The following is a 27,092-nucleotide window of genomic DNA, read 5'->3' as shown; positions in this document are numbered from 1 at the left end:
GTCTGAAAGCGCTTCTAGCATGTAAGTAATTACATGTTTAGAGAAAGTCACAGTGACTGTGAAAGAATTACAGGATATATTCTTGATTGAATCGCAGAACGAACTTCTGGAGAAACTACTTTGCAGGAGTTCCAGGGGATATTCTTGAAGGAATTCATGGATGGATTCCAAAATTAATCTGTGGATGAATTTCTTAAACAATTCTCGGAGATAATTGTGAAAGAATTCTTGGATGAGTTCTTGGGGAATGTCCTGTCTCCAGTATTCCTCTAAAATTATCTTAAGGAACTCCAATAGAAAGCTGGAGAAACTCCTCTAGAAATCCTTCAAGTAATTCAAACAAATTTCAGGTCATTCAGGAAAAAAATCTTGGGTAAATCCCTGGAAAAGATGATGGAAAAATTTCTGAAGAAATCGCTTGAGAAATCCCTGAAGGAGTTCTTAAACGAATTTATGGACGAATCGTTGGATGAATTCCTGGGGAAATTCCTGAAGCAACTACTAGTGGAAATTCTGAAAGTGTACCTGAGGGAATTCCTGGTGAATTCTTGGAGGAATCTGTGGAGGAATTTCTGAAGGAATAATTTTAGGCTTTCCTGCAGGCATCCTTGGAGAAATTCCTGGACATATACCTGAAGTAATTGCTAGATAAATTCCTAGATGAATTTCTGGTGGAATTTCTATTGGAATTCTGGGTGGGACTTCTGGTAGAATCCCCGCAGCAATCCCTAGTTGAGTTCCTAGAGAAAGTTCTGGAGGAATCCATGGATAAATTCGTGGAGGAATTCCTAAAGGAATTCCTGGAGGAATGCTTAAAGGAATTCTTGGAGGAATTCATGCAGGAATATCAGAAGGGACTCCTGGAAGAATCCTTGGAGAAATACCTGGAGGACTTCTGAAGAAATTCCTGAAGCAAACCCTGGAGGAAATACTGAAGGAATCCCCAGATGAATTCCTTGAGAATTTCCTAGAGAAATCCTGGGAAGAATCCCTTGAGGCATTTCTGTAGAAACCTCTTGAGGAATTCCTGGAGCAATCCTTAGAGAAATTTCTGGAGAAATTCTTGGAAGATTTCCTGGGGTAATTCTTGTAAAAATCCTTGGAGAAATTTCTGGAGGAATCTCAGGAGGAATGCTTGAAGGGACTTTTGGACAAATTCCTAGTGCAATCCCAAGAGGAATTCGTGGAGAAACCCTGGAGGATTTCTTAGAAAAATTTCGTGGAACTATCCCTGAATGAATTCCTGGAAGAATCCCTGAAACAACTTCTAGAGGAATCACTGGTGGAAATCCTGGAGGAACTTCTGGGAAAATTCTTGGAAGAATCCAAAGGGTAATTCCCAGAGGAATTTCTGAAAGTATACCTTGAGGAATTCCTAGAGAAATCGCTAGAGCAATTCTGAGTTTCTGCAGGAATAATTTGAGGCCTTTCTGGAGACATTTCAGAAATTCTTGGACGAATGCCAGGAGCAACCCTTGGATAAATTCTTAAATGAATTCATGGTAGAATTCCCAGAGCAATCCCTAGATTAATTACTTGAGAAACCTCTTGAAGAATTCCTGGAGGAACTCCTGGAGAAATGCCACGAGGACTTCCTGAAGAAATTCCTGTAGCAAACCCTGGTTCATTAGGGTATCTTAAGAGATGTTTCCTAGCGAATTCCTGGAAAAAATATGTACAAGAAATCCATGTCTGCAGTAATTCACGGACGTATTATTTTGTACATTTTTTTAAAAAGAAATTCCTGGATTTTTTTTTGAAAAATTTTCTGAAAGAGTTTCTGGAAGACATTCCTGCAGAAATACTTTGAAGAATTCAAGATGAAATTATTGGAGCAATCTCTAGCGGAATTCTGGAAATAATATATGGAGAAATCTCTGAAGGAATACCTTAAAAGATCTCTGAGAAAATTCCTGAAGGAAACCTCGAAAACAGCACTTGAACAATCACTGGATGTATCTCTAAAGATATCCCAGGACGAATCCCCGAAGAAATGTCTGGTGGAATGAATTGGGTTCTTTAGGGGTATCCGGATTATTTCATAATCGTATTCACCGCCCAACAATTAGTCGAAATCCAAAATTTCATAATTTTCGGAGTTCGGGAACTATTTTTAATTTTTTTCGGGTCGAACTGTCACTTTAGCGATTGAACTGTCATTCTATCCACAAAAATGAAAATTGTTTTGTTAATTTAACCATCAAAACAAAGGTATTGGAATCCAATAAAATCACGTTATACTTAGAAAAATGAGCTCTTTCGATTATTCTATAGAAAATAGCAATATTTTATTCACTAAACAACCCAATTCTTGAAGGAATCTCTGGAGGAATCCATGATGGAATCACTGCAGCAAGCTATGGCGAATTCTTGGAGGAATTGGTCATACTCAAATAGATTACGAAACTATGTAGAAACAATTCTAAAACAGTAATTTTGATTCCTCAAAACTGCAATGCCGATATGCACATTCACATATCGGGCGCCCATCCCGCTTAAACGTCATTTCAAGTCAGCCCCCCCTGGTCCCCCTCCATAAAAAAATCTTAGCTTCGCCAATGTTGGTGGACAATAATGCTGCAGAATGGAAACCGGCAGAATGGGGGGACAGCAATCACCCAAGTAACCAAAAGTTCCGTTTCCCATGACAAAATGCACTTTCAAGTTCCACGAAGTTCAGATAAAGTACCAAATGGAACTTTCTGGCTGCTTAAAAGGCTAACGATGAGTCTTGCTGGAACTTCGGTCACAAGTTCCGGCAAGGCTCATTGTTAGCCTCTTAAGCAGCCAGAAAGTTTCATTCGGAACTTTATCTGAACTTCGCGGAACTTTAAAGCTGCTTAAGATGCTACTCGGAACTTTGTTGGAACTTTCAAGTTCTTAAAAGTTCAGTTCAGTAGCATTGTGTTTCAATGAAGATTAAATTTGTTTCTTTTACAGAAAACATTTAAGCATATACGAATAAAGACAAATATGAATTTATCAAATCAATGAATATTAAGCTTGAGCAAAATAAAAAAAAAAATGGGGCCCATCGGATTTGAACCGATGGTCGCTGCGTAAGAACCCTACGCTCTACCACAGTTCTACAATTGCGATTGAATGAACAGCAGGTAAAGTCGGACTTGAATCGATTTTCTGTCGGCAGCTAGTTTTGCACATTTGTACAGTAGTGAAGTTAGCTTAACTTCGTCAAATGTCATCAGCAGCGCAGCGGTAAGACGCTATCACGCAGGAGGACCCAGTTCAAATCTACATAGTAGCGACATGTGTGAAAATGGCTCCACCCCATTACCCCGAACGCCATTACCCCGAACGCCACTACCCCGAATGTCATTACCCCGAATAGGCCACTACCCCGAAAGCCACTACCCCGAAAGAGCCATTACCCCGAATCGTTCAGGAGATCACCAAAAAGTGGTGACCGATTAGAAGTTGATGAAGGTGGTTAGGTTGACACAAATTTCAATTTTCTCTTATGTCACCGCCCCCTCGGAAAATTTTGGTCGAAATTCAACATTTTGAGGGGGGACACTAATAAATTATTCAAGACATTTAAGGTGAATGAGAGTTTCCTACAAAATTTCTTAACAAATCCGATGAGCTTATAGGTTTTTTCTAATTGTTTGGGTACTTTTTCATCAAAAACATTTATTATTTATTGTCCTCCCCCTTGGTGAGTCAACGAGTATAGTGACAAAAGAAGAAAATGATATTTGTTCCGGCCTTATAAGTTAGAAAAGGGTAATCAGTAACTAGTGTAGGTATGAATACTCTTCTCCATCCTATGCCCCTATGTTATTTCTATTCTTAAACAGACGATTTAGGTACCGATTTTTTCCGTTTTCTTTTTGTAACGAGTAAAAAAAATATAAAAATAAAACACAAATCAAATAGCTCTTATTTACTTCGTTTTAGATAGCATGACAATGGGAGAATATTGTTTAAGATAGGTACCATTTCCCTTAGGTTTCCGTATGTTGTGCTCCATGCAAAAGTAAGGTTCGTGAAAACGAAAGCAGCAAACGCAATGAAATTAAGAAGACAAGTAAAGACAAATTTTCCATATTTTAAACTAGCTGCACTTTTGAACTTATAGCTATGGCTATAAAAACTACAAGTATTTCAATCTGACATTCTCCCTTCTTTTAAAAGTTGGTTGGCCTCAAGCACGATTGTAACTGGTGACAAACGATTGTGCTAGTTATCAAACTACACTTCTTCAAATATTTGGCTTCTTTTAAAAATAGGCTGTCCTTTTGAGTTTGCAACCGTGTACTATTGCAGAGTTGTTTGGTAGCCAAACTGTTAATTTCTTTATAGAAATGTTTCCTTCTTTTCATCAGAAGCTGTTCTTTCGAGTTTGAGTGTTACGTAGTTTATTTGCAGACGAATAACTAACTCCATAGCGGATTTGTTCTTCTTTGAATAATAGGCTGTTCTTTCAAGTAAATTTTTTCAGAATTGACATGCGGCCAAACTGGCAACTAGATTTCTTTTGATTTTCTTTTGATTTTGATGATCAGTTTCCAGAACATCAAGCCCTAAAATTGTTTTCTGAATATTTTTTTTCAAGATTGTAGAACTGGACTGGATTTAAGATATTCAGTTCAGTTCACTTAGCAAGGTAGATCCAGCATCGTTGGACCAAATTAACTATTTTTTTTCTGGCGACTTAACTGTAGCTTTTCTTTTTATGAAAGGCTGTTCTTCTAGCTGCACTTATATAGTTTAATGGGAGTGAAAGCTGCTTACTGTATATGAGATTTGCCCTTCTCTAATTTATAGGCTGTTCTTTCTAGTTACGTCGTTACCGTGTTGATTGGCGACATATCTCTATTAATTCCATCTGGTGTTTTTCGTTCTTTTCAAGTTGGGCTGTTCTTTCGACTTATATTGTTACAGAGTTTTTTGGTAGCCATGTTGCCCTTTGCAGATTTATGTATAGGGGCCGTGCATAAACTATGTAAGTAGGAGAGGGTCTTTCCAAATTCTAAGCTCTATACAAATTTACAAATATTTGTATGAACAAATCGTGGACTTCGTGGCCGAGCGGTTAGCGGCGTTAGTCGTTTAGGTATCTCGCATGTCTCGGAGTGTGGGTTCGACTCCCGCTCCGGTCGAGGAAAACTTTTCGTCAAAACAGAAAATACTCCACTGGGCCACTGAGTGTTATACGTATTTGTCCATTGTCTAATGTTAGTAATGTACAGTCTGTGCGGCCTCTGGCCGAAGACGGTGTAATTGTCTTTTAAAATTCTACGATGAGTAGGGGGGAGGGGACCAAGGTGACCAAAATTCGGTCTACGTAGTTTATGAATGGTCCTATAGGAGATTTGCCCTTCTTTAATTTATATGATGTTCTTTCTAGTTATATCCTTGCAGACCTTATTGGCGGCCAACCTATCAATCACATTTTTTTCACATTTAAGGAATGTTTTTTTTCAAGTTACACTGTTATTGAGTTTTATTACCAAATCGTCTATTCCTCCTTAAAAGATTTTTTTCTTTTTCTAACTATAAAATGTTCTTTCCGGGCCTATTTTGCAATTTGTATTATTTGATCTCGCCTAATGATCATTAGACTTATTAGTGATACTTTGGCCAAATGTCTTTTCGGCCTAATGAGCCAATATCGATAGTCAGTATTTGAAGGACCTTTGCTGACAGCTCTAACTCATACAAGATCATCTCTAATACGTATTATTCCATTATTTTGTTTTGAGGTTATTCTTTACAATGATATCTTCTGGTATTAAAGCTGTCAGTAATGTTATTAAATTAATAAAAATATAAAATACCCATCATCAGAATAACCCATCTAAAAATATCCTTTCGGGGTAGTGGCGTTCGGGGTAATGGCGTTCGGGGTAGTGGCATTCGGGGTAATGGGGTAGAACCGTGAAAATATAATTATCAGAAGCAAGGGCGTAGCCAGGGGGGGGCAGGGGGGGAGGCCGTGCCCCCCCCCCCCTGACCGAGCAACTATATTCTAACTTAACCGAAAAACTTAGATGATCAGAGCTGTTTTTGACTAGTAAAAATAAAATTCTCCTGCATCCTCGTATTTTTTCAATGTATGCAGGAATTCCTTCGGAAACTCTTGTATGAATATCTTCGAAAATTCCAGAGGGTATTCCTTCGGAAATACCTGGAGAAATTCCTTTGGAAATTCCTGAAGGAATTCCATCCAAAATTCCTGGAGGAATCCCTTCGCAAATTCCTGAAAGAATTCCATCGGAAATTCCTGAAGGAATTCCTTCGGAAATTCCTGAAGAAATTCCTTCGGAAATTCCTGAAGGATTCCTTCGGAAATTTCTGGAGCATTTCCTTCGGAAATTCCTGGAGGAATTCCTTCGGGTATTCCTTGGGCAGTTCCTTGGGAAAATCTTGGATGAATACCTTCGGAGATTCCTGGAGGAATTCTTTCAGAAATCCATAGAGAAATTCGTGAGGAAATCCTTAGGTGAATTCCTTACGAAATTCCTGGACAAAATAATTCCAAACTTCTTTGAGGAATGCTTTTGGAAATTCCTGGAAGAATTCCTTCGGAAATTGCTGGACGAATGTCATTGAAAATTCCTGGAGGTATTCCTTCGGAAAGTCCTGGAGGAATTCCTTCGGAAAGTCGTGGAGGATTTTTTTCGGAAATACTTTTTGGATTTTTTTTTGAAATTCTTGCAGGAATTCCTTCGGAAATTCCTAGCGGAATTCCTGGAGGAATTCCTTCGGAAACTCCTGGAGGAATTCTTTCAGAAATTTCGGGAGGAATTCCTTCGGAAATTGCTGGACGAATTCCTTTGGAATTCCAGGAGGAATTCCTTTAGGAATTCCTGGAGGAATGCTTTCGGAAATTCCGGGAGGAATTCCTTCGGAAATTGCTGGACGAATTTCATTGGAAATGCCAGGAAGAATTCCTTCGGAAATTCCTGCAATAATTTCTTCGGCAATTATTGGAGGAATTCCTTCGGAAATTGCTGGACGAATTCTTTTGGAAATTCCTGGAGGAATTCCTTCAGAAATTCCTGGAGGATTTTTTTCTGAAATTATTTTTAGATTTTTTTTTGGAAATTCCTGGAGGAATTCCTTCGGAAAATCCTGAAAGAATTGTTTCGGAATTCCTTCGGAAAATCCTGAAAGAATTGTTTCGGAAATTCCGGGAGGAATTCCTTCGGAAATTCCATTAGAAATTCTTTCAAAAAATTCCTGGAGGAATTCTTTCAGAAATTTCGGGAGGAATTCCTTCTGAAATTGCTGGACGAATTCCTTTGGAGATTCCCGGAGGAATTCATTCGGAAATTCCAGGAGAAATTCCTTTAGGAATTCCTGGAGGAATTCTTTCGGAAATTCCTGAAGGAATTCCATCGGAAATTGCTGGACGAATTCCATTGGAAATTCCTGGAGGAATCCCTTCGCAAAATCCTGGAAGAATTCTTTCGGAAATTTCTGGAGAAATGCCATCGGAAATTCCTGAAGGACTTCGTTCGGAAATTACTGGAGGAATTCCATCGAAAATTCCTTGGCGAGGTCCTTCAAAAAATCTTAGATGAATACTTTCGGAAATTTCGGGAAGAATTCTTTCAGAAATTCCGGGAGGAATTCCTTCGGAAATTGCTGGACGAATTCCTTTGGGGATTCCTGGAGGAATTCATTCGGAAATTCCAGAAGGAATTTCTTTAGGAATTCCTGGAGGAATTCTTTCGGAAATTCCGGGAGGAATTGCTTCGGAAATTCCTGAAGCAATTCCTTCAAAAAATCCTGGAGGAATTCCTTAAAAAAATCCAGAAGGAATTCCTTCCAAAATTCTTGGAGGAATCCCTTCGCAAATTCCTGGAAGAATTCCTTCGGAAATTCCTGAAAGAATTCGTTCGGAAATTCCTGAAGGAAATCCTTCGGAAATTTCTGGAGAAATTCCTTCGGAAATTCCTTGGGGAGTTCCCTCGAAAAATCTTGGATGAATACCTCCGGAAATGTCTGGAGGAATTCTTTCAGAAATCTATAGAGAAATTCCTGAGAAAATCCTTGGATGAATTCCTTAGCACATTCCTGGAAAAAAATCATTCTAAACTTCTTAGAGGAATGCTTTTTATGATTCCTGGAGGAATTCCTTCGGAAACTGCTGGAATAATTTCTTCGGAAATTACTGGAAGAATTCCTTCGAAAATTCCTGGAGGTATTCTTTCGGAAATTCCTGGAGGAATTCCTTCAGAAATTCCTGGAGGTATTCCTTCGGAAATTCCTGGAGATTTTTTTTTGGAAAGTATTTTGAATTTTATTTTTGGAAATTCCAAGAGGAATTCCCTCGAAAATTTATGGATGATTTCCTTTACAAATTCCGTTAGGAATTCCTTCAAAAATTCCTGGAGCAATTATTTCGGAAATTCCTGGAGAAATTCCTTCGGAAATTCTTGGAGGAATTTCTTTAAAAATTCCCGGAGGAATTCAATTGGAAATGCCTGGAAGAATTCCTTAGGAAATTCCTTCGAAAATTCCTGGAGAAACTCTTTTGGAAATTCTTGAAGGATTTTTTTTGAAATTCCAGGAAGAATTCTTTTAGAAATTCCAGGAAAAATTCTGTCGGAAATTTCACCAGGAATTTTGCGAAGGAGTTCCTTCAGGTTTTTCCGAATGAATTTCTCCATGTATTTCCGAGAGAATTCCTCCAGGAATTTCCGTGGCAATTCTTCCAGGAATTTCCGAGGGAAATCCTCCAGGAACTTCCGGAGAAATTCCTCCAGGAAATTACGGAAAAATTCCTCCAAAAATTTCTGGAGGAATTACTCTAGGAATTTCCGGAGGAATTCCTCCAGGAATTTCCGAAGGAATTCTTCCAGGAATTTTGAAGGGAATTCCTCTTGGAATTTTCAAAGGATTTCCCCCTGGAATTTCCGAAGGAATTTCTTCATGAATGTCCGAAGAAATCCCTCCATGAATTTTCGAAGGAATTCCTCCAGGAATTTTGCCAAGGAATTTCTAAAGGATTTTCCAAAGGAATGCCTCCATGAATTTCCGAAGGAATTCCTCCAGAAATTTTCCGGCGGAATTCCTCTACGAATTTCCGAAGATATTCCTCGAGGAATTTCCGGAGGAATTCCTCCAAGAATTTCCGAAGAAATTCTTCTAGGAATTTTTAAAGGAATTCCTCTTTGAATTTTTAAAGGATGTCCTCCTGGAATTTCCGAAGGAATTCCTCCATGAATGTCCGAAGGAATTTTTCCATGAATTTCCGAATGAATTCCTCCAGGAATTTTGCGAAGGAGTTTCAAAAGAATTTTCCGAAGGAGTTCCTACATGAATTTCCAAAGGAATTTCTCCAGAAATTTTCCGATGGAATCCCTCCACGAATTTCCGAAAAAAAAAATCCTCCAGGAATTTCCGAAGGAATGCTTCCAGGAATATTGCGAAGGAAATCCTAAAGCATTTTCCGAAGGAGTTCCTCCATGAATTTCCGAAGGAATTGCTCCAGAAATTTTCCGAAAGAATTCATTCACGAATTTCTGAAGAAACTTCTCCACGAATTTTCAAAGGAATTCCTACAGGTATTTCCTGAGAAATTCCTCCATGAATTTCCGGATGAATTTCTTCAGAAATTTCCGGAGGAAATCCTCCAGGCATTTCCGAAGGAGATCCTCCAGGAATTTTCAAAGAAATATCTTCTGCATTTTCCGAAGGAATTCCTCCTGGTATTTCCGAAAGAATTCGTTCATAAACTTCCGAAGGAAATCTTCCAGTAATTTCCGAAGGAATTCCTCCAGGGATTTTCAAAGGAACTTCACCTGGAATTTTCAAAGGATTTCCTGCCGGAATTTCCGAAGGAATTCTTTCATGAATGTCCGAAGGAATTCCACCAGGAATTTTCGAAAAAAATTCTCCAGGAATTCCTTCAAGAATTTCCGAAGGAGTTCCTCCAGGACTTTTGCGAAGGAATCGCTCAAGGATTTTCTGAAGGAATTCCTCCATGAATTTCCGAAGGAATTCCTCCAGAAGTTTCAGGAAGGAATTTCTCCAGGTATTTCCGAAGGAATTTCTCCAGGTATTTCCGAAGGAATTCCTCCAAGAATTTCCGAGGAACCCTCCAGGATTTTCCCGAAGAATTCCTCCATGAGTTTTCGGAGGAGTTTGTCCAGGAATTTCCGTAGGAATTCCTCCAGGAATTTTCAAAGGAATTTCTCCTGGAATTTTCAAAGGATTTTCTCCTGAATTTCCGAAGGAATTCCTCCACGAATTTCCAAAGAAATCCCTCCCGGAATTTCCAAAGATTTTTTTTATGGATTTGCCTTGAAATACCTCGAAATTTCCGAATGAATTCCTCTAAAAATTTTTGGCGGTTGTCCTCAAAAAATTTCCTTAGGATTTTCTCACATAATCTCAAACGTGTTTCTGAAGGAATGTTTGCAGGAGCTTCTCAAGTTTTCGTAGGAGTTCCGCAATACATTTTTGAAGGACTTTCTTGAGGAATTTTCGAAGAAACTTCTCAAGGATCTTTCGCTGGAATTCCTTGAGGAATTTCGTAAAGATTTATAAATAACCGAAAAAATTCCTCAACGAACTTATCAAACAATTTCTCACGAAATTTCAGAAGATATTCCAGAAGACATTTCAGACATATAATCAAGGCATTTTTGAAGTAATTCTTCAAAGAATTTCCGAATGAGTTCCTCTAGGAAATAAAAAATCACAAAAAGCATTTCTCCAGGAACTTCCGAAATATTTTTTCAAGGAAGTTTTGAAAGATTTTTAAAGAAATTCCTTATGGAATTTCAGAAGGGATATCTCATGAGACTTTTAGTGGATTTTTTTTCAATATTTTCGAAAGAATTGCTTCAGGAATTTGGGAAGGAATTCTCACAGAAATTTCCGGATGAATTCCTCAAAGAATTTTTGAAGGTATTCCTCAAGGAATTTTTGGAAGAATTCCTCACCAAAACTCCGAAGGAGTTCCTCAAGTAATATTCTAAATCTATTTCAAAGAAATTCCTCAAAGAATTCCCGAAGAATCTTCTAAAGGAAATCGTAGAAGAACTCTCGGAGGAATGTCTTATGGAATTTCTCAAGGAGCTTTAGAAATGAAGGAATTCCTCAAGAAATTTCTGAAGAATTTGTCAAGGAATTTCCGGTGGAATTCCTCAAGGATTCCTGAAATTATTTTTTGATTGATTCCTTTAAAAATTTCCGAATGCATTCCTCTAGCAACTTCCAAAGATATTCCTCCAGGAGTTTCCGAAGGAATTCCATTAGAAATTTTCAAAGATTTTTTCCGGTAATTCCGAAGGAATTCATTAAAGGATTTTTCGAAGAAATTTCTCCAAAAATTTCTTAGGATATTCCTCAAGGAAAGGAATCTTAGTTTGATTGGAATTTTTGAAAGAATTCCCGGAGAAATTCTTAAAGTATTTTCTGGAGCTTCTCAAACGGATTTCTGCTGGAATTAAGAATGATATTTGTAAAGAATTACTGGGGAAATTCTCAAAAGAATGCATGGTGAAATTCGTAATAAAACTTCTGGAGGAATTATTGAAGAAATTTCTGAAGGTATTCCCAACGGAATTAATGCAAGTTTTCCGAAGGTAATTGCTGGAATATCTACATTAAAATAACCTGGAAAAAATAATTAAGAAATTTCTGGAGAAACTGCTGAATAAATTCAAATTCATGATGGCATTTGTAAAGAAATTCCTGAAGCAATATCTTGAGGAATTCCTCAAGATTATAATCATATATGATTCCTCCATTGAACCATTCCTGTTAATTACCCATATTTCATACTTCACTTTTATTTTTTTTAAGTGATGAAGTATTTGAACTCCTTGTTACTGCAAAGTGGTTTTCAGTGTAAGGGTGCTCGCCCCCCCCTGGCCGAAAAGCTGGCTACGCCCTTGATCAGAAGCAATTTCCAGTCATGAATCACAAACCCACCAACAGATTCTGAAAAACACATTTTTGTTTCTGCATGAATTTCGTCAAAGTTCTGTCAGAAGCTGCTTAGAAGGCTATCCAGCGTGCTTATGTGAACTTTTAAGTTCCAAAATTATTTGAAAATAAAGCTGCTTAGAAGGCTAATGAACAACATCGAACAAGCTGCTTAGCTTATAAAGTACCCTTTTATCTGAACTTTTGGTTACTTGGGCAGATTACTTAAATAATTCATTCTGGTAAAATTCAGCCTTATTTTTTACAATATACAAGTTCTACATTCTTCAAGAAGCCAAGGCAGCAGTAGGCGACCTGCCTACCCAGATCCACACAAACATATTTCGTTGTCACCGCAACTTTGCAATCAGCCACCTAAATCAAATCTCTCAACGAGATCTCGTAAACCCCGCACCGAAATTGAGCAAATTTCATTCCATTATCTAATGGCGGCGGTAGAGGGTAAGCAGATGGGAATCAAAATAAACTCCAAATACGATGGGAGGTATTTTTTGCCTTTTTTCTTGTTTCGTCCTCGCGTATCGCGATGAATGTACCACCGCGGTAGAAAAAGGGTGGGGGAACCATGAAAACGCGATGAAGCAAAGCAGGCCTTGTCTGAGGGACCTGTTGATAACCCCAGACAGAAGCAGTGAAAATAGCAACAGGTATTGAGACAGGTCTACCTTCGACGAGCTGTGCTAGATTGAACCCCGAATAAAACTTTTTTTTAAATAAGTAGAAATTTTATAGTTATTATATTTACCTATTATAACAGTTGTTATAAAACATATTTGAAAGTTACTAGGATTGTCATAATAGTATACTAATTGACGTAATGCAATCAATATCACTGTAACCTCAATAGTTGTAATAGCTGCAATTTCCACTTAACGCCAATCGTAACAATTTTTTATTACGCCAACGAACCTAACCTCAAAATGACAGACAACTCTCCGGTCATTTTGACAGATGTAACATGAGCTTGAAAAGGACGGCAACAAGATCAAAAGAGTAGAATACATGATTTGTCCTTTATGTGCATGTGTGTGGTCTGTCAAAATGACCTGAGAAGTGTCAAACATTTTCATGGCTTGCTTTGTTGGTGTAATGAAGAATCTTATGGTAGAAACGATACCCCAACTAGTCAATTTTTATTCGGCAAACCACTGCACAAACAAAGTAAACGTGGTGAAAATTCCACCCTTTCGCGTATCGATGGAAAACCTGTCAATCCAGTAGACATTCGGGGCAGGCTTATGTAAACATATCACGCGAGCGTCTCGCCGATTTGAGCCAACAAAAACAAACAAACATATGCTACTACTACTACTGGTGGTGGTGGTGGTGGTGGTGGGTGGATTCGTTACCCTAATTTGGATCATGAAATCTTCATCAGGTGGGTGGAAGAGACGTCGGTATTACTAAACAGGGAGAGTTGCAGCTACAAACGTGACCCGCCAACCTGTCACAACCGGTTGGCTTTGTACTCGCGTTTTTTGGTTCAGTGTAGGTAGCAATCGTGCGCGCAATTCAAAAGATCAACAAAACAAAACGCAAACAAAGTGGCCTACTAGGATAATCAGTGTTATCTTCGATGCTGACTTCCGCCGTCGCTATCTTACCTTTCTGATGCCAAAGCGTTGCCACGTCCAGTTTGAACGATCCGACGAGTTTGTTCGTTTGGAAAACACCTCGATTTTGAAGAACCTTCGCCAGTTAAAGTATTTCAGTGTGTAAATTTTGACGATTCCGCGCGTGGGTTTATACATGTGTGTGAATGTTCGAGTGTAATCGTGCAACAACGCACGTCCCATCCATTTGGCGTAGAGTTTTCATATCACGACATCGCCATTTTTATCCGGTCGGGAATTCAATTTGTTCGAGAAATGAACAATCGTGCCGGAGAATACAGTTCGAAGTTATGGAGACGCGCAGTGCAGCGGCAGCACGTGCAATAAACATCCACAAGCACATACATACATACACACGTACGCAGACACAGCCAGACAGACAGACATACGGGTTGTACCGTTGAACAGCCATTAAAGACACATTGTTACACAAGTGAGGAGAACAATGATGCAAAACAATAGAAAAAGATGTCGGGAAGAAAAAAGAGCAAAAAAGAGAAAACATGAAAAATGGCAGAATATTGAAAACATTCATCAAATTTGAATAAGTAAATTGTGTGTGTGTAATATGGTTTGCTTGGTCGGTCGGACGGTTGAATGCTTATCACTGCTGTTGCCTGCAGAATAGAGTCTCAGCAGGCGCGTCGGCCGGCGGCGTCTTCGTCTTCAGTACCAGTGAAAGTGGGGTTGTATAGTTGTTACAATAACCATAAACTGACAAGGGGATGAAAACTCGAGTTCGAGCTCTTGCCCCATAGGCTACTGTGATGATGGTGCGAAAGTTCTGCTGCTAAAGGAAATGCATTATTCATGGACGACGTTGCAGTTCATGCTGTTGTTCACGTTTCAGGTAAGGAATGGGAACGAGTTGGAGTATACGCTGAATGGTTTTCTGTTTTGTGGTGTACAGTACAGATAGACGGAATGGGAAACGGATGCACTTTGAAGTGGTGGTGGTCGCATCATCCCGGATGCGATAACGAGTTTCTACGTTCAGCTTGACCGATGATGCGGGAGAGGATGCTCGTAGACAATCAGTTTGGCTCGCATTCGTAAGCAGATTCATTTTCGGTTGTGGAAACCCTACTTGAGCTGTCTTTTCTACGTTTCTGTGTCATTTTTCCGTTTGTCTTTTCTGTGCTTTTTTGTGTCTGTCTCTATTTGCTTTTGTTCTGCCTGTTCCATATTTTTTTGGTCTGCCTTTTCTACTTGTTCAGTTTGTTATGTCCGAAATGTTCTGTTTGTCTGTTCTGTCTGTTCTGTTTGTCCTGTCTGTCCCGTCTGTTCTGCCTGTTCTGTCTGTTCTGTCTGTTCTGTCTGTTCTGTCTGTTCTGTCTGTTCTGTTTGTTCTGTCTGTTCTGTCTGTTCTGTCTGTCCTGTCTGTTCTGTCTGTTCTGTCTGTTCTGTCTGTTCTGTCTGTTCTGTCTGTTCTGTCTGTTCTGTCTGTTCCGTCTGTTCTGTCTGTTCTGTCTGTTCTGTCTGTTCTGTCTGTTGTGTCAGTTCTGTCTGTTCTGTCTGTTCTGTCTGTTCTGTCTGTTCTGTCTGTTCTGTCTGTTCTGTCTGTTCTGTCTGTTCTGTCTGTTCTGTCTGTTCTGTCTGTTCTGTCTGTTCTGTCTGTTCTGTCTGTTCTGTCTGTTCTGTCTGTTCTGTCTGTTCTGTCTGTTCTGTCTGTTCTGTCTGTTCTGTCTGTTCTGTCTGTTCTGTCTGTTGTCTGTTCTGTCTGTTGTCTGTTCTGTCTGTTCTGTCTGTTCTGTCTGTTGTCTGTTCTGTCTGTTCTGTCTGTTCTGTCTGTTCTGTCTGTTCTGTCTGTTCTGTCTGTTCTGTCTGTTCTGTCTGTTCTGTCTGTTCTGTCTGTTCTGTCTGTTCTGTCTGTTCTGTCTGTTCTGTCTGTTCTGTCTGTTCTGTCTGTTCTGTCTGTTCTGTCTGTTCTGTCTGTTCTGTCTGTTCTGTCTGTTCTGTCTGTTCTGTCTGTTCTGTCTGTTCTGTCTGTTCTGTCTGTTCTGTCTGTTCTGTCTGTTCTGTCTGTTCTGTCTGTTCTGTCTGTTCTGTCTGTTCTGTCTGTTCTGTCTGTTCTGTCTGTTCTGTCTGTTCTGTCTGTTCTGTCTGTTCTGTCTGTTCTGTCTGTTCTGTCTGTTCTGTCTGTTCTGTCTGTTCTGTTTATTCTGTATGTTCTGTCTGTCCTGTCTGTTCTGTCTGTTCTGTCTGTTCTGTCTGTTCTGTCTGTTCTGTCTGTTCTGTCTGTTCTGTCTGTTCTGTCTGTTCTGTCTGTTCTGTCTGTTCTGTCTGTTCTGTCTGTTCTGTCTGTTCTGTCTGTTCTGTCTGTTCTGTCTGTTCTGTCTGTTCTGTCTGTTCTGTCTGTTCTGTCTGTTCTGTCTGTTCTGTCTGTTCTGTCTGTTCTGTCTGTTCTGTCTGTTCTGTCTGTTCTGTCTGTTCTGTCTGTTCTGTCTGTTCTGTCTGTTCTGTCTGTTCTGTCTGTTCTGTCTGTTCTGTCTGTTCTGTCTGTTCTGTCTGTTCTGTCTGTTCTGTCTGTTCTGTCTGTTCTGTCTGTTCTGTCTGTTCTGTCTGTTCTGTCTGTTCTGTCTGTTCTGTCTGTTCTGTCTGTTCTGTCTGTTCTGTCTGTTCTGTCTGTTCTGTCTGTTCTGTCTGTTCTGTCTGTTCTGTCTGTTCTGTCTGTTCTGTCTAATCTGTCTAATCTGTCTGTTCTGTCTTTTCTGTCTTTGTTGTCATGCTATCCGTATGTTATTTTTCTCTCAATTATTATTTTATGCATGTTATACATACTTGTTTGTTAGTCTGATTTGTTTTCCATTCTGTCCTATTTCAGAAAGTCTGTTTCTGTCTCTCAAACTATCTATGCTATTTCAGTTTAACTTCTTATTTTTAAATTTATAGTATTACTATCAGTATGCTTTTTGTCTTTCCCTTTGTTAGTCAATTATTTCTCTGTACACTGTATTCTGATATTCTTTGCACAATGAATATCAGAATTATTTGGTATAGTACAAGGGTTCTAGGGAATTTCTCTGCAGCGCCTTGAAACCCTCCAGAACCCCAAACGCCCTGGAATCCTCTGAAGCCCACTGTATCTTTTGGAAACTGAAACGTCTTGGAACTCACAAAGATCTATACAAACCTTGCTTAGAATCTCCTAAAGCCTCTCAAAACACCTTGAAACGCATTGGTACCTGTCTGAAACCTCCCTGAAACTGCAGGAAACTTCACTAAAGCCCTACACAACCCCTGGTATCCATTGAAATGACTTGAAATCGCTTTGAAATCCGAGAGATTTCCGAAAATTTCTCTTAGATTCTCCTGAAGCCCCTTGAAATCTCACGAAACCCCTCTAACACAGCCGGGAAGTTTTCATGAACTCCCCGGAAATCTCGCTGAAACTCCTGGGAGCTCTATGATTCCCTACAAACTTTAATTTTAGATTTTCCTGAAGCACTTTGAAACACCTTGAGACGCACTGAAATCCTTCTGAAACCTTCCTGAGACCCCTCCCCCTCAAACTTCTCTTAAGCCCCAAGGAACTCCATGAAACTACAGATAACTCACCCAAGGCCCTGAAATTGACTGAAATGACATGAAATCCCTTTGAAACCCCAAAAACATCCCGCAAATTCCTACTAGACTCTCATGAAGCCACCCCCCTGAGTTCCCTTGACACCCCTCTAAATCTTCTATGAGACCCCCAGAAATTCCTCTAAAATCGCCTGGGAGCCTCTGAAACCACAAGGAGTTTTTGTAAAGTTCCTCTAAAAGCCCCTTGAAATGGCTGGAAACGCATTGGAACTTCCACGAGGCTTGTAGAAACTTCTCTCAAACCTCTAAGACTCCCAGTGAAACCCCTGAAGCTCCCAGAAACCCATTGAAAACTCATAAAACTACTTAAAATAGCTTGAAACACACTGAATCTCTCCCGAAGCTTTCGTTAAACTTCCTGAAACTTTCGGAAGCCCTCTGAAGCTTCCTGAAACTCTTTGAAATGCCCCTGAAACCTCTTGAGACTCACAGAAACCTCGTTAAAACCTCCAGGAATCCAAATGGAACCTGCCCTAAGCCCCTGAAACTTCTGCAGCCGGACTGTATCGCCGCTTCTGCCGGGACCTCACTGGCCTCGAACATGTTCGTTAAGCTTGGTTTCATCGTCGGGGTCATATATGACCCCTACGCCTTAAAAGGGTTAAAAGGCATTACTCGTCCTCTTTGAAAGCGCTTTGAATGCTCTTTGAAAGCCCTTTGAAGACCTCTGAAGCATCCAAGAATCCTCGGGTACACCGTGAAGCCCCCTGCAGCCCCAGTGATAACCACCTCTTTGGGACTCCTCTATACATCTCGCAATCACGTATCCTTCTGAAACCCTCGATACCGACTTATACGGCAGTGCCGTGGAATCCCTCTGAATTCTCTTAGAGCACCCTGGAACAATCTTTAAATCCCTGGAACGACCGGGAACCCTTCTAGAACCTTTTGAAACTGACTGAATTCCCCTGAAACGACTTGTAGAGACCTTCGGTTTCGGCCAAACACGTATACCTCGCAACTCTTATGAGTCAATTTCCAGCAAAGTTGATCAGAAAACGAAGAATTATCTGGAAACGGCGATCTTGGTTCGAGATTGGTCCGCTAGGCGGCACCAGTGGGAAAAATGTTCAAACCTCTATATCCCAGAATCCGGATGAGGTAGAATGATGTGTGCTTCAGCAAAGGAAGAAACTCGGGATCAATTCCAAGCAATATCCCGGTAAGAGCCCCAGCACAAAACTAGGAAAGAATCGCAGAACTAGTTCTCAGGTGTTTCGCCAGGATGAATCCCGGGAGAAAATCGTGAAGAAGTCTCGAATGCAATCTCTGGAGGAGCCCTTGAAGGAATTCCAAAAAAAAACAGTAATGAAGAAATCTTGGTGCAGCTCTAGGATGGATTTCGGGTTAAATCTTTGAAGAAATCGCAGGAGCAAGCATGGAATAAATTCCGGAGAAATCCCGACAAGAACCACTTGGGTCTCCAGTTAGCCTAGTGGTTAAGGCTATGGATCGCCAATCCGGAGACGGCGGGTTCGATTCCCGTTCCGGGCGTGAAAATTTTCTCGACTCCCTGGGCATAGTGTATCATTGTAATTGCTTCACAATATAAAAATTCATGCAATGGCAGGCAAAGAAAGCCTGTGGAAATGCTCAAAGAATACTAAGTTGAAGAGACGCAGGCCAAGTTCCAATGCGAACGTAGAGCCAAAAAGAAGAAGAAGAAGAATCCTCGGGAGAAATCCCCAGAAAATTTTCAGTAGGAATCCCAGGAGGAATCGCAAAAGGAAACCCTGAAGTGATCTCGGGAATTTTCCGAGATCACTTCAGGCTCGGGAAGAATCCCGTGATGAAGTTCTGCTGGAACTTGTTGAAATTTCTACATGATTTCCATAAGCGGAAATGGAAAGGTAACCTAAGATGAATTTCTGAATGAAATTAGGGAGGAATACCGGGAGAAACCCCTGGAGGACTCCTAGAAGCCATTCTGGGAACAGAATCGTAAGAAATCCTGTGAAGAACCTCCAATGATACCCGGGAGGAATCCCTAAAGGAATCCTCTGCGGTCTCCTGGGAAAAGTTCAGAGAGGAATACTGAAAGAAAGTCCTGGAGAAATCTCGGGATGAATTTCTGATGGAATTCCAGTAGGAATGTTGGGGAGACTGCTGGGAAGAATTCCGGGTGGAAGCTCTGGAGGAATCATTGTAGGAACTCTGAAAGAAATCCTTAAATACATTTGTAAGATTTCTGGAATGGATTTCGGAAGGAATCTCTGAAACAACTTGAAATCATCCAAGGAATAGTCCCGGAAAAATCCCGGAACAGATTCCTGGAGAAATTCCGGGCTGAATCCCTGGAGGAAGGATGTCAAGAAAAATCCCGGTAGGAATCACAAGACCATTCTCGGAAAGATTTCCAGGAGGAATTACAAAAGCAATCCCTGAATGAATATCAAGAAGAATCCAGAAATGAGGCTCTACAGAAACCTGGAGGAATCCCGACTGGATTCTTCAGAGAATCCTGATCGGATTCTGTAGAGAATTCTGGATTCTGGATGTCCGGATTCTGCAGTGAATTCTCACCGGATTCTGCAGAGAATCCTAACCTGATCCTGTAGAGAATCCTGACTGGATTTTGTAGAGAATCCTGTCTGGGTTCTGTTGAGAATCCTTACCGGATTCTGTAGAGAATCCTGACCGGATTATGTGAAGAATCCTGACCGGATTCTGTGGAGAATCCTGACCGGATTCTGTGGAGAATCCTGACCGGATTCTGTGGAGAATCCTGACCGGATTATGTAGAGAATCCTGAACGGATTCTGTAGAGAATCCTGACCGGATTCTGTAGAGTATCCTGACCGGATTCTGTAGATAATCCTGACCGGATTCTGTTGAGAACCCTGACCGATTTCTGTAGAGAATCCTAACCGGATTCTGAAGAGAATCCTTACCGGATTCTGTAGATAATCCTGAACGGATTCTTAGATAATCCTGACCGGATTCTGTAAATAATCCTGACCGGATTCTGTAGATAATCTTGACCGGATTCTGCAGAGAATCATTACCGGATTCTGCAGCAAATCCTGCCGGATACTGCAGAGAATCCTGACCGGATTCTGTGGAAAATCCTGACCGGATTCTGCAGAGAATCCTGACCGGATTCTGCAGAGAATCCTGACCGGATTCTGTAGAGAATCCTGACCGAATTCTGTAAACCTCCTGACCGAATTCTGTAAACCTCATGACCGGATTCTGCAGAGAACCCTGACCGGATTCTGTAGAGAATCCTGACCGGATTCTGTAGAGAATCCTAACCTGATTCTGCAGAGAATCCTGACCGGATTCTGTAGAGAATCCTGACCGGATTCTGTAGAGAATCCTGACCGGATTCTGTAGATAATCCTTACCAGATTCTGTAGATAATCCTTACCGGATTCTGTAGAGAATCCTTACCGGATTCTGTAGAGAATCCTGACCGGATTCTGCAGAGAATCCTGACCGGATTCTGCAGAGAATCCTGACCGGATTCTGCAGAGAATCCTGACCGGATTCTGCAGAGAACCCTGACCGGATTCTGCAGAGAATCCTGACTGGAATCTGCAGAGTCCTGATTGGATTCTGTAGAGAATCCTGACCGGATTCTGTAGAGAATCCTGACCGGATTCTGTAGATAATCCTGACCGGATTCTGTAGATAATCCTTACCAGATTCTGTAGATAATCCTTACCGGATTCTGTAGAGAATCCTTACCGGATTCTGTAGAGAATCCTGACCGGATTCTGCAGAGAATCCTGACCGAATTCTGCAGAGAATCCTGACCGGATTCTGCAGGGAATCCTGTCCGGATTCTGCAGAGAATCGTGACCGGATTCTGCAGAGAATCCTGACCGGATTCTGCAGAGAATCCTGACCGGATTCTGCAGAGAACCCTGACCGGATTCTGCAGAGAACCCTGACCGGATTCTGCAGAGAATCCTGACTGGAATCTGCAGAGTCCTGATTGGATTCTGTAGAGAATCCTGACCGTATTCTGTAGAGAATCCTGACTGGATCCTGCAGAGAATTCTGACTGGATTCTGTAGAGAATCCTGACCGGATTCTGTAGAGAATCCTGACCGAATTCTGTAGAGAATCCTGACTGGATTCTGTAGAGAATCCTGACCGGATGCAGCAAAGAATCCTAACCGGATTCTGCAGAGAATCCTGACCGGATTCTGTAGAGAATCCTGACCGGATTCGGCAGAGAATCCTGACCGGATTCGGCAGAGAATCCTGACCGGATTCTGCAGAGAATACTGACCGGATTCTGCAGAGAATCCTTACCGGATTCTGCAGAGAATCCTGACCGGATTCTGCAGAGAATCCTGACCGGATTCTGCAGAGAATCCTGACCGGATTCTGCAGAGAATCCTGACCGGATTTTGCAGAGAATCCTGACCGGATTCTGCAGAGAATCCTGACCGGGTTCTGCAGAGAATCCTGACCGGATTCTGCAGAGAATCCTGACCGGATTCTGCAGAGAATCCTGACCGGATTCTGCAGAGAATCCTGACCGGATTCTGCAGAGAATCCTGACCGGATTCTGCAGAGAATCCTGACCGGATTCTGCAGAGAATCCTGACCGGATTCTGCAGAGAATCCTGACCGGATTCTGCAGAGAATCCTGACCGGATTCTGCAGAGAATCCTGACCGGATTCTGCAGAGAACCCTGACCGGATTCTGCAGAGATTCCTCACCGGAATCTGCAGAGAATCCTGACGGGATTCTAAAGAGAATCCTGATCGGATTCTGCAGAGAACCCTGACCGGATTCTGTAGAAAATCCTCACCGGAATCTGCAGAGAATCTGACCGGATTCTGCAGAGAATACTGACCGGATTCTGCAGAGAATCCTTACCAGATTCTGCAGAGAATCCTGACCGGATTCTGCAGAGAATCCTGACCGGATTCTGCAGAGAATCCTGACCGGATTCTGCAGAGAATCCTGACCGGATTCTGCAGAGAATCCTGACCGGATTCTGCAGAGAATCCTGACCGGATTCTGCAGAGAATCCTGACCGGATTCTGCAGAGAATCCTGACCGGATTCTGCAGAGAATCCTGACCGGATTCTGCAGAGAATACTGACCGGATTCTGCAGAGAATCCTTACCGGATGCTGCAGAGAATCCTCACCGGATTCTGCAGAGAATCCTGACCGGATTCTGCAGAGAATCCTGACCGGATTCTGCAGAGAATCCTGACCGGATTCTGCAGAGAATCCTGACCGGATTCTGCAGAGAATCCTGACCGGATTCTGCAGAGAATCCTGACCGGATTCTGCAGAGAATCCTGACCGGATTCTGCAGAGAATCCTGACCGGATTCTGCAGAGAATCCTGACCGGATTCTGCAGAGAATCCTGACCGGATTCTGCAGAGAATCCTGACCGGATTCTGCAGAGAATCCTGACCGGATTCTGCAGAGAATCCTGACCGGATTCTGCAGAGAATCCTGACCGGATTCTGCAGAGAATCCTGACCGGATTCTGCAGAGAATCCTGACCGGATTCTGCAGAGAATCCTGACCGGATTCTGCAGAGAATCCTGACCGGATTCTGCAGAGAATCCTGACCGGATTCTGCAGAGAATCCTGACCGGATTCTGCAAAGAATCCTGACCGGATTCTGCAGGAAATCCTGACCGGATTCTGCAAAGAATCCTGACCGGATTCTGCAGAGAATCCTGACCGGATTCTGCAGAGAACCCTGACCGGATTCTGCAGAGAATCCTCACCGGAATCTACAGAGAATCCTGACCGGATTCTAAAGAGAATCCTGATCGGATTCTGCAGAGAACCCTGACCGGATTCTGTAGAAAATCCTCACCGGAATCTGCAGAGAATCTGACCGGATTCTGCAGAGAATACTGACCGGATTCTGCAGAGAATCCTTACCAGATTCTGCAGAGAATCCTGACCGGATTCTGCAGAGAATCCTGACCGGATTCTGCAGAGAATCCTGACCGGATTCTGCAGAGAATCCTGACCGGATTCTGCAGAGAATACTGACCGGATTCTGCAGAGAATCCTTACCGGATTCTGCAGAGAATCCTGACCGGATTCTGCAGAGAATCCTGACCGGATTCTGCAGAGAATCCTGACCGGATTCTGCAGAGAATCCTGACCGGATTCTGCAGAGAATCCTGACCGGATTCTGCAGAGAATCTGACCGGATTCTGCAGAGAATCCTGACCGGATTCTGCAGAGAATCCTGACCGGATTCTGCAGAGAATCCTGACCGGATTCTGCAGAGAATCCTGACCGGATTCTGCAGAGAATCCTGACCGGATTCTGCAGAGAATCCTGACCGGATTCTGCAGAGAATCCTGACCGGATTCTGCAGAGAATCCTGACCGGATTCTGCAGAGAATCCTGACCGGATTCTGCAGAGAATCCTGACCGGATTCTGCAGAGAATCCTGACCGGATTCTGCAGAGAATCCTGACCGGATTCTGCAGAGAATCCCGACCGGATTCTGCAGAGAATCCTGACCGGATTCTGCAGAGAATCCTGACCGGATTCTACAGAGAATCCTGACCGGATTCTGCAGGGAATCCTGACCGGATTCTGTAGAGAATACTGACCCGAATTTGTAGAAAATCCTGCCCGGATTCTGCAGAGAATCCTGACCGGATTCTGCAGAGAATCCTGACCGGATTCTGCAGAGAATCCTGACCGGATTCTGCAGAGAATCCTGACCGGATTCTGCAGAGAATCCTGACCGAATTCTGCAGAGAATCCTGACCGGATTCTGCAGAGAATCCTGACCGGATTCTGCAGAGAATCCTGACCGGATTCTGCAGAGAATCCTGACCGGATTCTGCAGAGAATCCTGACCGGATTCTGCAGAGAATCCTGACCGGATTCTGCAGAGAATCCTGACCGGATTCTGCAGAGAATCCTGACCGGATTCTGCAGAGAATCCTGACCGGATTCTGCAGAGAATCCTGACCGGATTCTGCAGAGAATCCTGACCGGATTTTGCAGAGAATCCTGACCGGATTTTGCAGAGAATCCTGACCGGATTCTGCAGAGAATCCTGACCGGATTCTGCAGAGAATCCTGACCGGATTCTGCAGAGAATCCTGACCGGATTCTGCAGAGAATCCTGACCATATTCTGAAGAGAATCCTGACTGGATCCTGCAGAGAATCCTGACTGGATTCTGTAGAGAATCCTGACCGGATTCTGTAGATAATCCTGACTGGATTCTGTAGATAATCCTGACCGAATTCTGCAGAGAATCATGACCGGATTTTGCAGCAAATCCTGCCGGATTCTGCAGAGAATCCTGACCGGATTCTGCAGAGAATCCTGACCATATTCTGAAGAGAATCCTGACCGGATTCTGCAGAGAATCCTGACCATATTCTGAAGAGAATCCTGACTGGATCCTGCAGAGAATCCTGACTGGATTCTGTAGAGAATCCTGACCGGATTCTGCAGAGAATCCTGACCGGATTCTGCAGAGAATCCTGACCGGATTCTGCAGAGAATCCTGACCATATTCTGAAGAGAATCCTGACTGGATCCTGCAGAGAATCCTGACCGGATTCTGAAGAGAATCCTAACCGGATTCCGTAGAGAATCCTAACCGGATTCTGTAGAGAATCCTGACCGGATTCTGTAGAGAATCCTGACCGGATTCTGTAGAGAATCCTGACCGGATTCTGAAGGGAATCCTAACCGGATTCAGTAGAGAATCCTTACCGGATTCTGTAGAGAATCCTGACCGGATTCTGTAGATAATCCTTACCGGATTCTGTAGCAAATCCTTACCGGATTCTGTAGATAATTTTGACCGGATTCTGTAGATAATCCTGACCGTATTCTGCAGAGAATCATGACCGGATTTTGCAGCAAATCCTGCCGGATGCTGCAAAGAACCCTAAGCGGATTCTGCAGAGAATTTTTATCGGATTCTGCAGAGAATCTTGACCGGATTCTGCTGAGAATCCTAACCGGATTCTGTAGAGATTCCTGACCGGATTCTGTAGAGAATACTGACCCGAACTTGTAGAAAATCCTGACCGGATTCTGCAGAGAATCATGACCGGATTCTGCAGAGAATCCTGACCGGATTCTGCAGAGAATCCCGACCGATTCTGTAGACAATACTGACCCAAATTTGTTGAAAATCCTGACACGAAATTCTGTAGAGAATCCTGACCGGATTCTGCGGAGAATCCTGACTGACTTATGCAGAGAACGCTGACCGGACTCTGTAGAGAATCCTGACCAGAGGGCAGAATGGGGCAAATTAGACAAACACACAACATGCTGGAGAATGAAACCATCACCTTTCGATTCAGATTCGCAATCAATTGCATGAATTGGGTGCCGTTTCGGGTAAGTCGGTTTGTTCTCAATCAGATGAAAAACTTTAATAGAAAAACGAAGTAGGGCTAAACCGTTAATGAACAGGGGTTCCACTAACTGTAATCTGATAGAATCATATAACGTTAAAAACGACCGATAACCCTGTTTCTTACAGCAAAACCCCAAAATTTCACTCTCCATTCAACCCATTCAGCAAGGTTAAACACCTTGCCGGTTGCAGACAGCTTTTAATAAAATCACTTTTCCGTCCGCTTTATCTATCTGCTTTGAAATCCTACGCATGCTTTCGTATTCGTATAACTACATATCTACCCAACTCAAAGACGGCCAGGCAGCCACGCTTTCCAAGGAAATTTAATTTTTTTTGCTCCGAGTGTTGTCTATTTTTTGATCTCCGTCTTTCGTCCTGTCGACGTTTTGGTTCGGCGCAAGATATTTCTCGACTACAACAGACAACAGGACGTGAATCGTAATAGACGTTTTTTGAGGAAAAAAATGCCTCTGTTTCTCATGAATTCTCGTCGGTCTCTTATTTTAGAAATAAAATCGATGTTTTAGTACTGAAAAAAAGATGACAATTTCTGAAAACGTTCACAACAATACGACTAGCCGACTGGTACGAATTGTTGGACAACTGCAAACTTAACAGATCAACTGACAAACGCAACTACCTAATCATCAAACCGTTCGTTCCCTTGGACTGATTCAAATTTTTCTCACGGCGAGCGCTGTGATAGCGTCTTTATGAAATCACTACAGTATTCACTCCTCGCAGTAGCATTCTTGGATTTTTTTCTTAAAATCTCTATCACACATCCGTTTATCCATGTCCAACCTGTCATCTGGTTTTTCATTAGCTTTTACCCACTACACTCCGACAAGTTCACCGGATGAAAACACCAGGACAACACAAGACACATTAGGTGCCATTAAAAGGAAAAAGGTTATCTTCTACCTAAGGTACTGCTACACTGCTACAAGGCCAGGACTATCTCCCTTTCCTCTCCCTCGGAGTAGCATCCTGAAGTAGCTACAACCAACTTATCCAAGAACAAAAACCAGCAAATTGCTGCCAACCGTCAAGATGGAGTTACTCTCTTCTTTCAGGCACTCACTTCTAACTGTGGTGGTGCTTTTTCGAAGACAAAGTTGCCTCATTGGGTGTTTTTACCGTTAATTAGATTTACGGACTTTTTCCACTTCATCTTGATGACACGGTACGGCGAGATGGGGAACTGCAACTGCTGCGAATGCAGAGGAGTGCATTATCTTCGGCATTGTTTTCCACACCGACCGACCGTACAGCGAAGCGTTGAAATGAAGACGAAACAGATGTTGAGTGGCTGTTGCTCAAGGTTTTTTTCCCTGCACAGAAAATTGTTTCACTGCTAGGGAATGTTACTTTTCGCAACCCTTTCGGGTTAATTTATTCAGTGTGTTGGTAATAAGTTTATGTTTTTTACTTGTTTGGAAAAAATATGCTAATAGAAGGAACAGCAGGCCATGGATTACTGGTATCGTGGAAGATGGAAGGATGGAAATACGTAAGCAGTAGTAGGCCATAACTGTTTACCGACGAAGCGAGGACCACTCATGACGAACCCTCGTCAATGAAGTCCAAACATCATCTAAATAAAGCTACGAATG

General features: G+C 42.1%; 1 protein-coding gene across 2 annotated transcripts in view; it reads right to left on the bottom strand.

Moving 5' to 3' along the window:
- The window catches only part of LOC109422096 (otoferlin-like), a 325,073-nt gene that overhangs the window by 23,872 nt on the left and 274,109 nt on the right, over positions 1-27,092 (bottom strand). The window contains exon 10 of one of the 2 annotated variants that reach the window (XM_062844293.1): positions 13,536-13,620. The exons of the other annotated variant lie outside the window; for it this stretch is intronic. Coding sequence (XP_062700277.1) covers positions 13,536-13,620 — 85 coding nt within the window. The remainder of the gene's footprint in view (positions 1-13,535; positions 13,621-27,092) is intronic. 2 annotated transcript variants of the gene reach the window in all.

The sequence above is a fragment of the Aedes albopictus genome, chromosome 1 (assembly GCF_035046485.1).
Source record: "Aedes albopictus strain Foshan chromosome 1, AalbF5, whole genome shotgun sequence".
NCBI lineage: Eukaryota > Metazoa > Arthropoda > Insecta > Diptera > Culicidae > Aedes > Aedes albopictus.
This window is presented reverse-complemented; position numbering and strand designations above follow the sequence as displayed.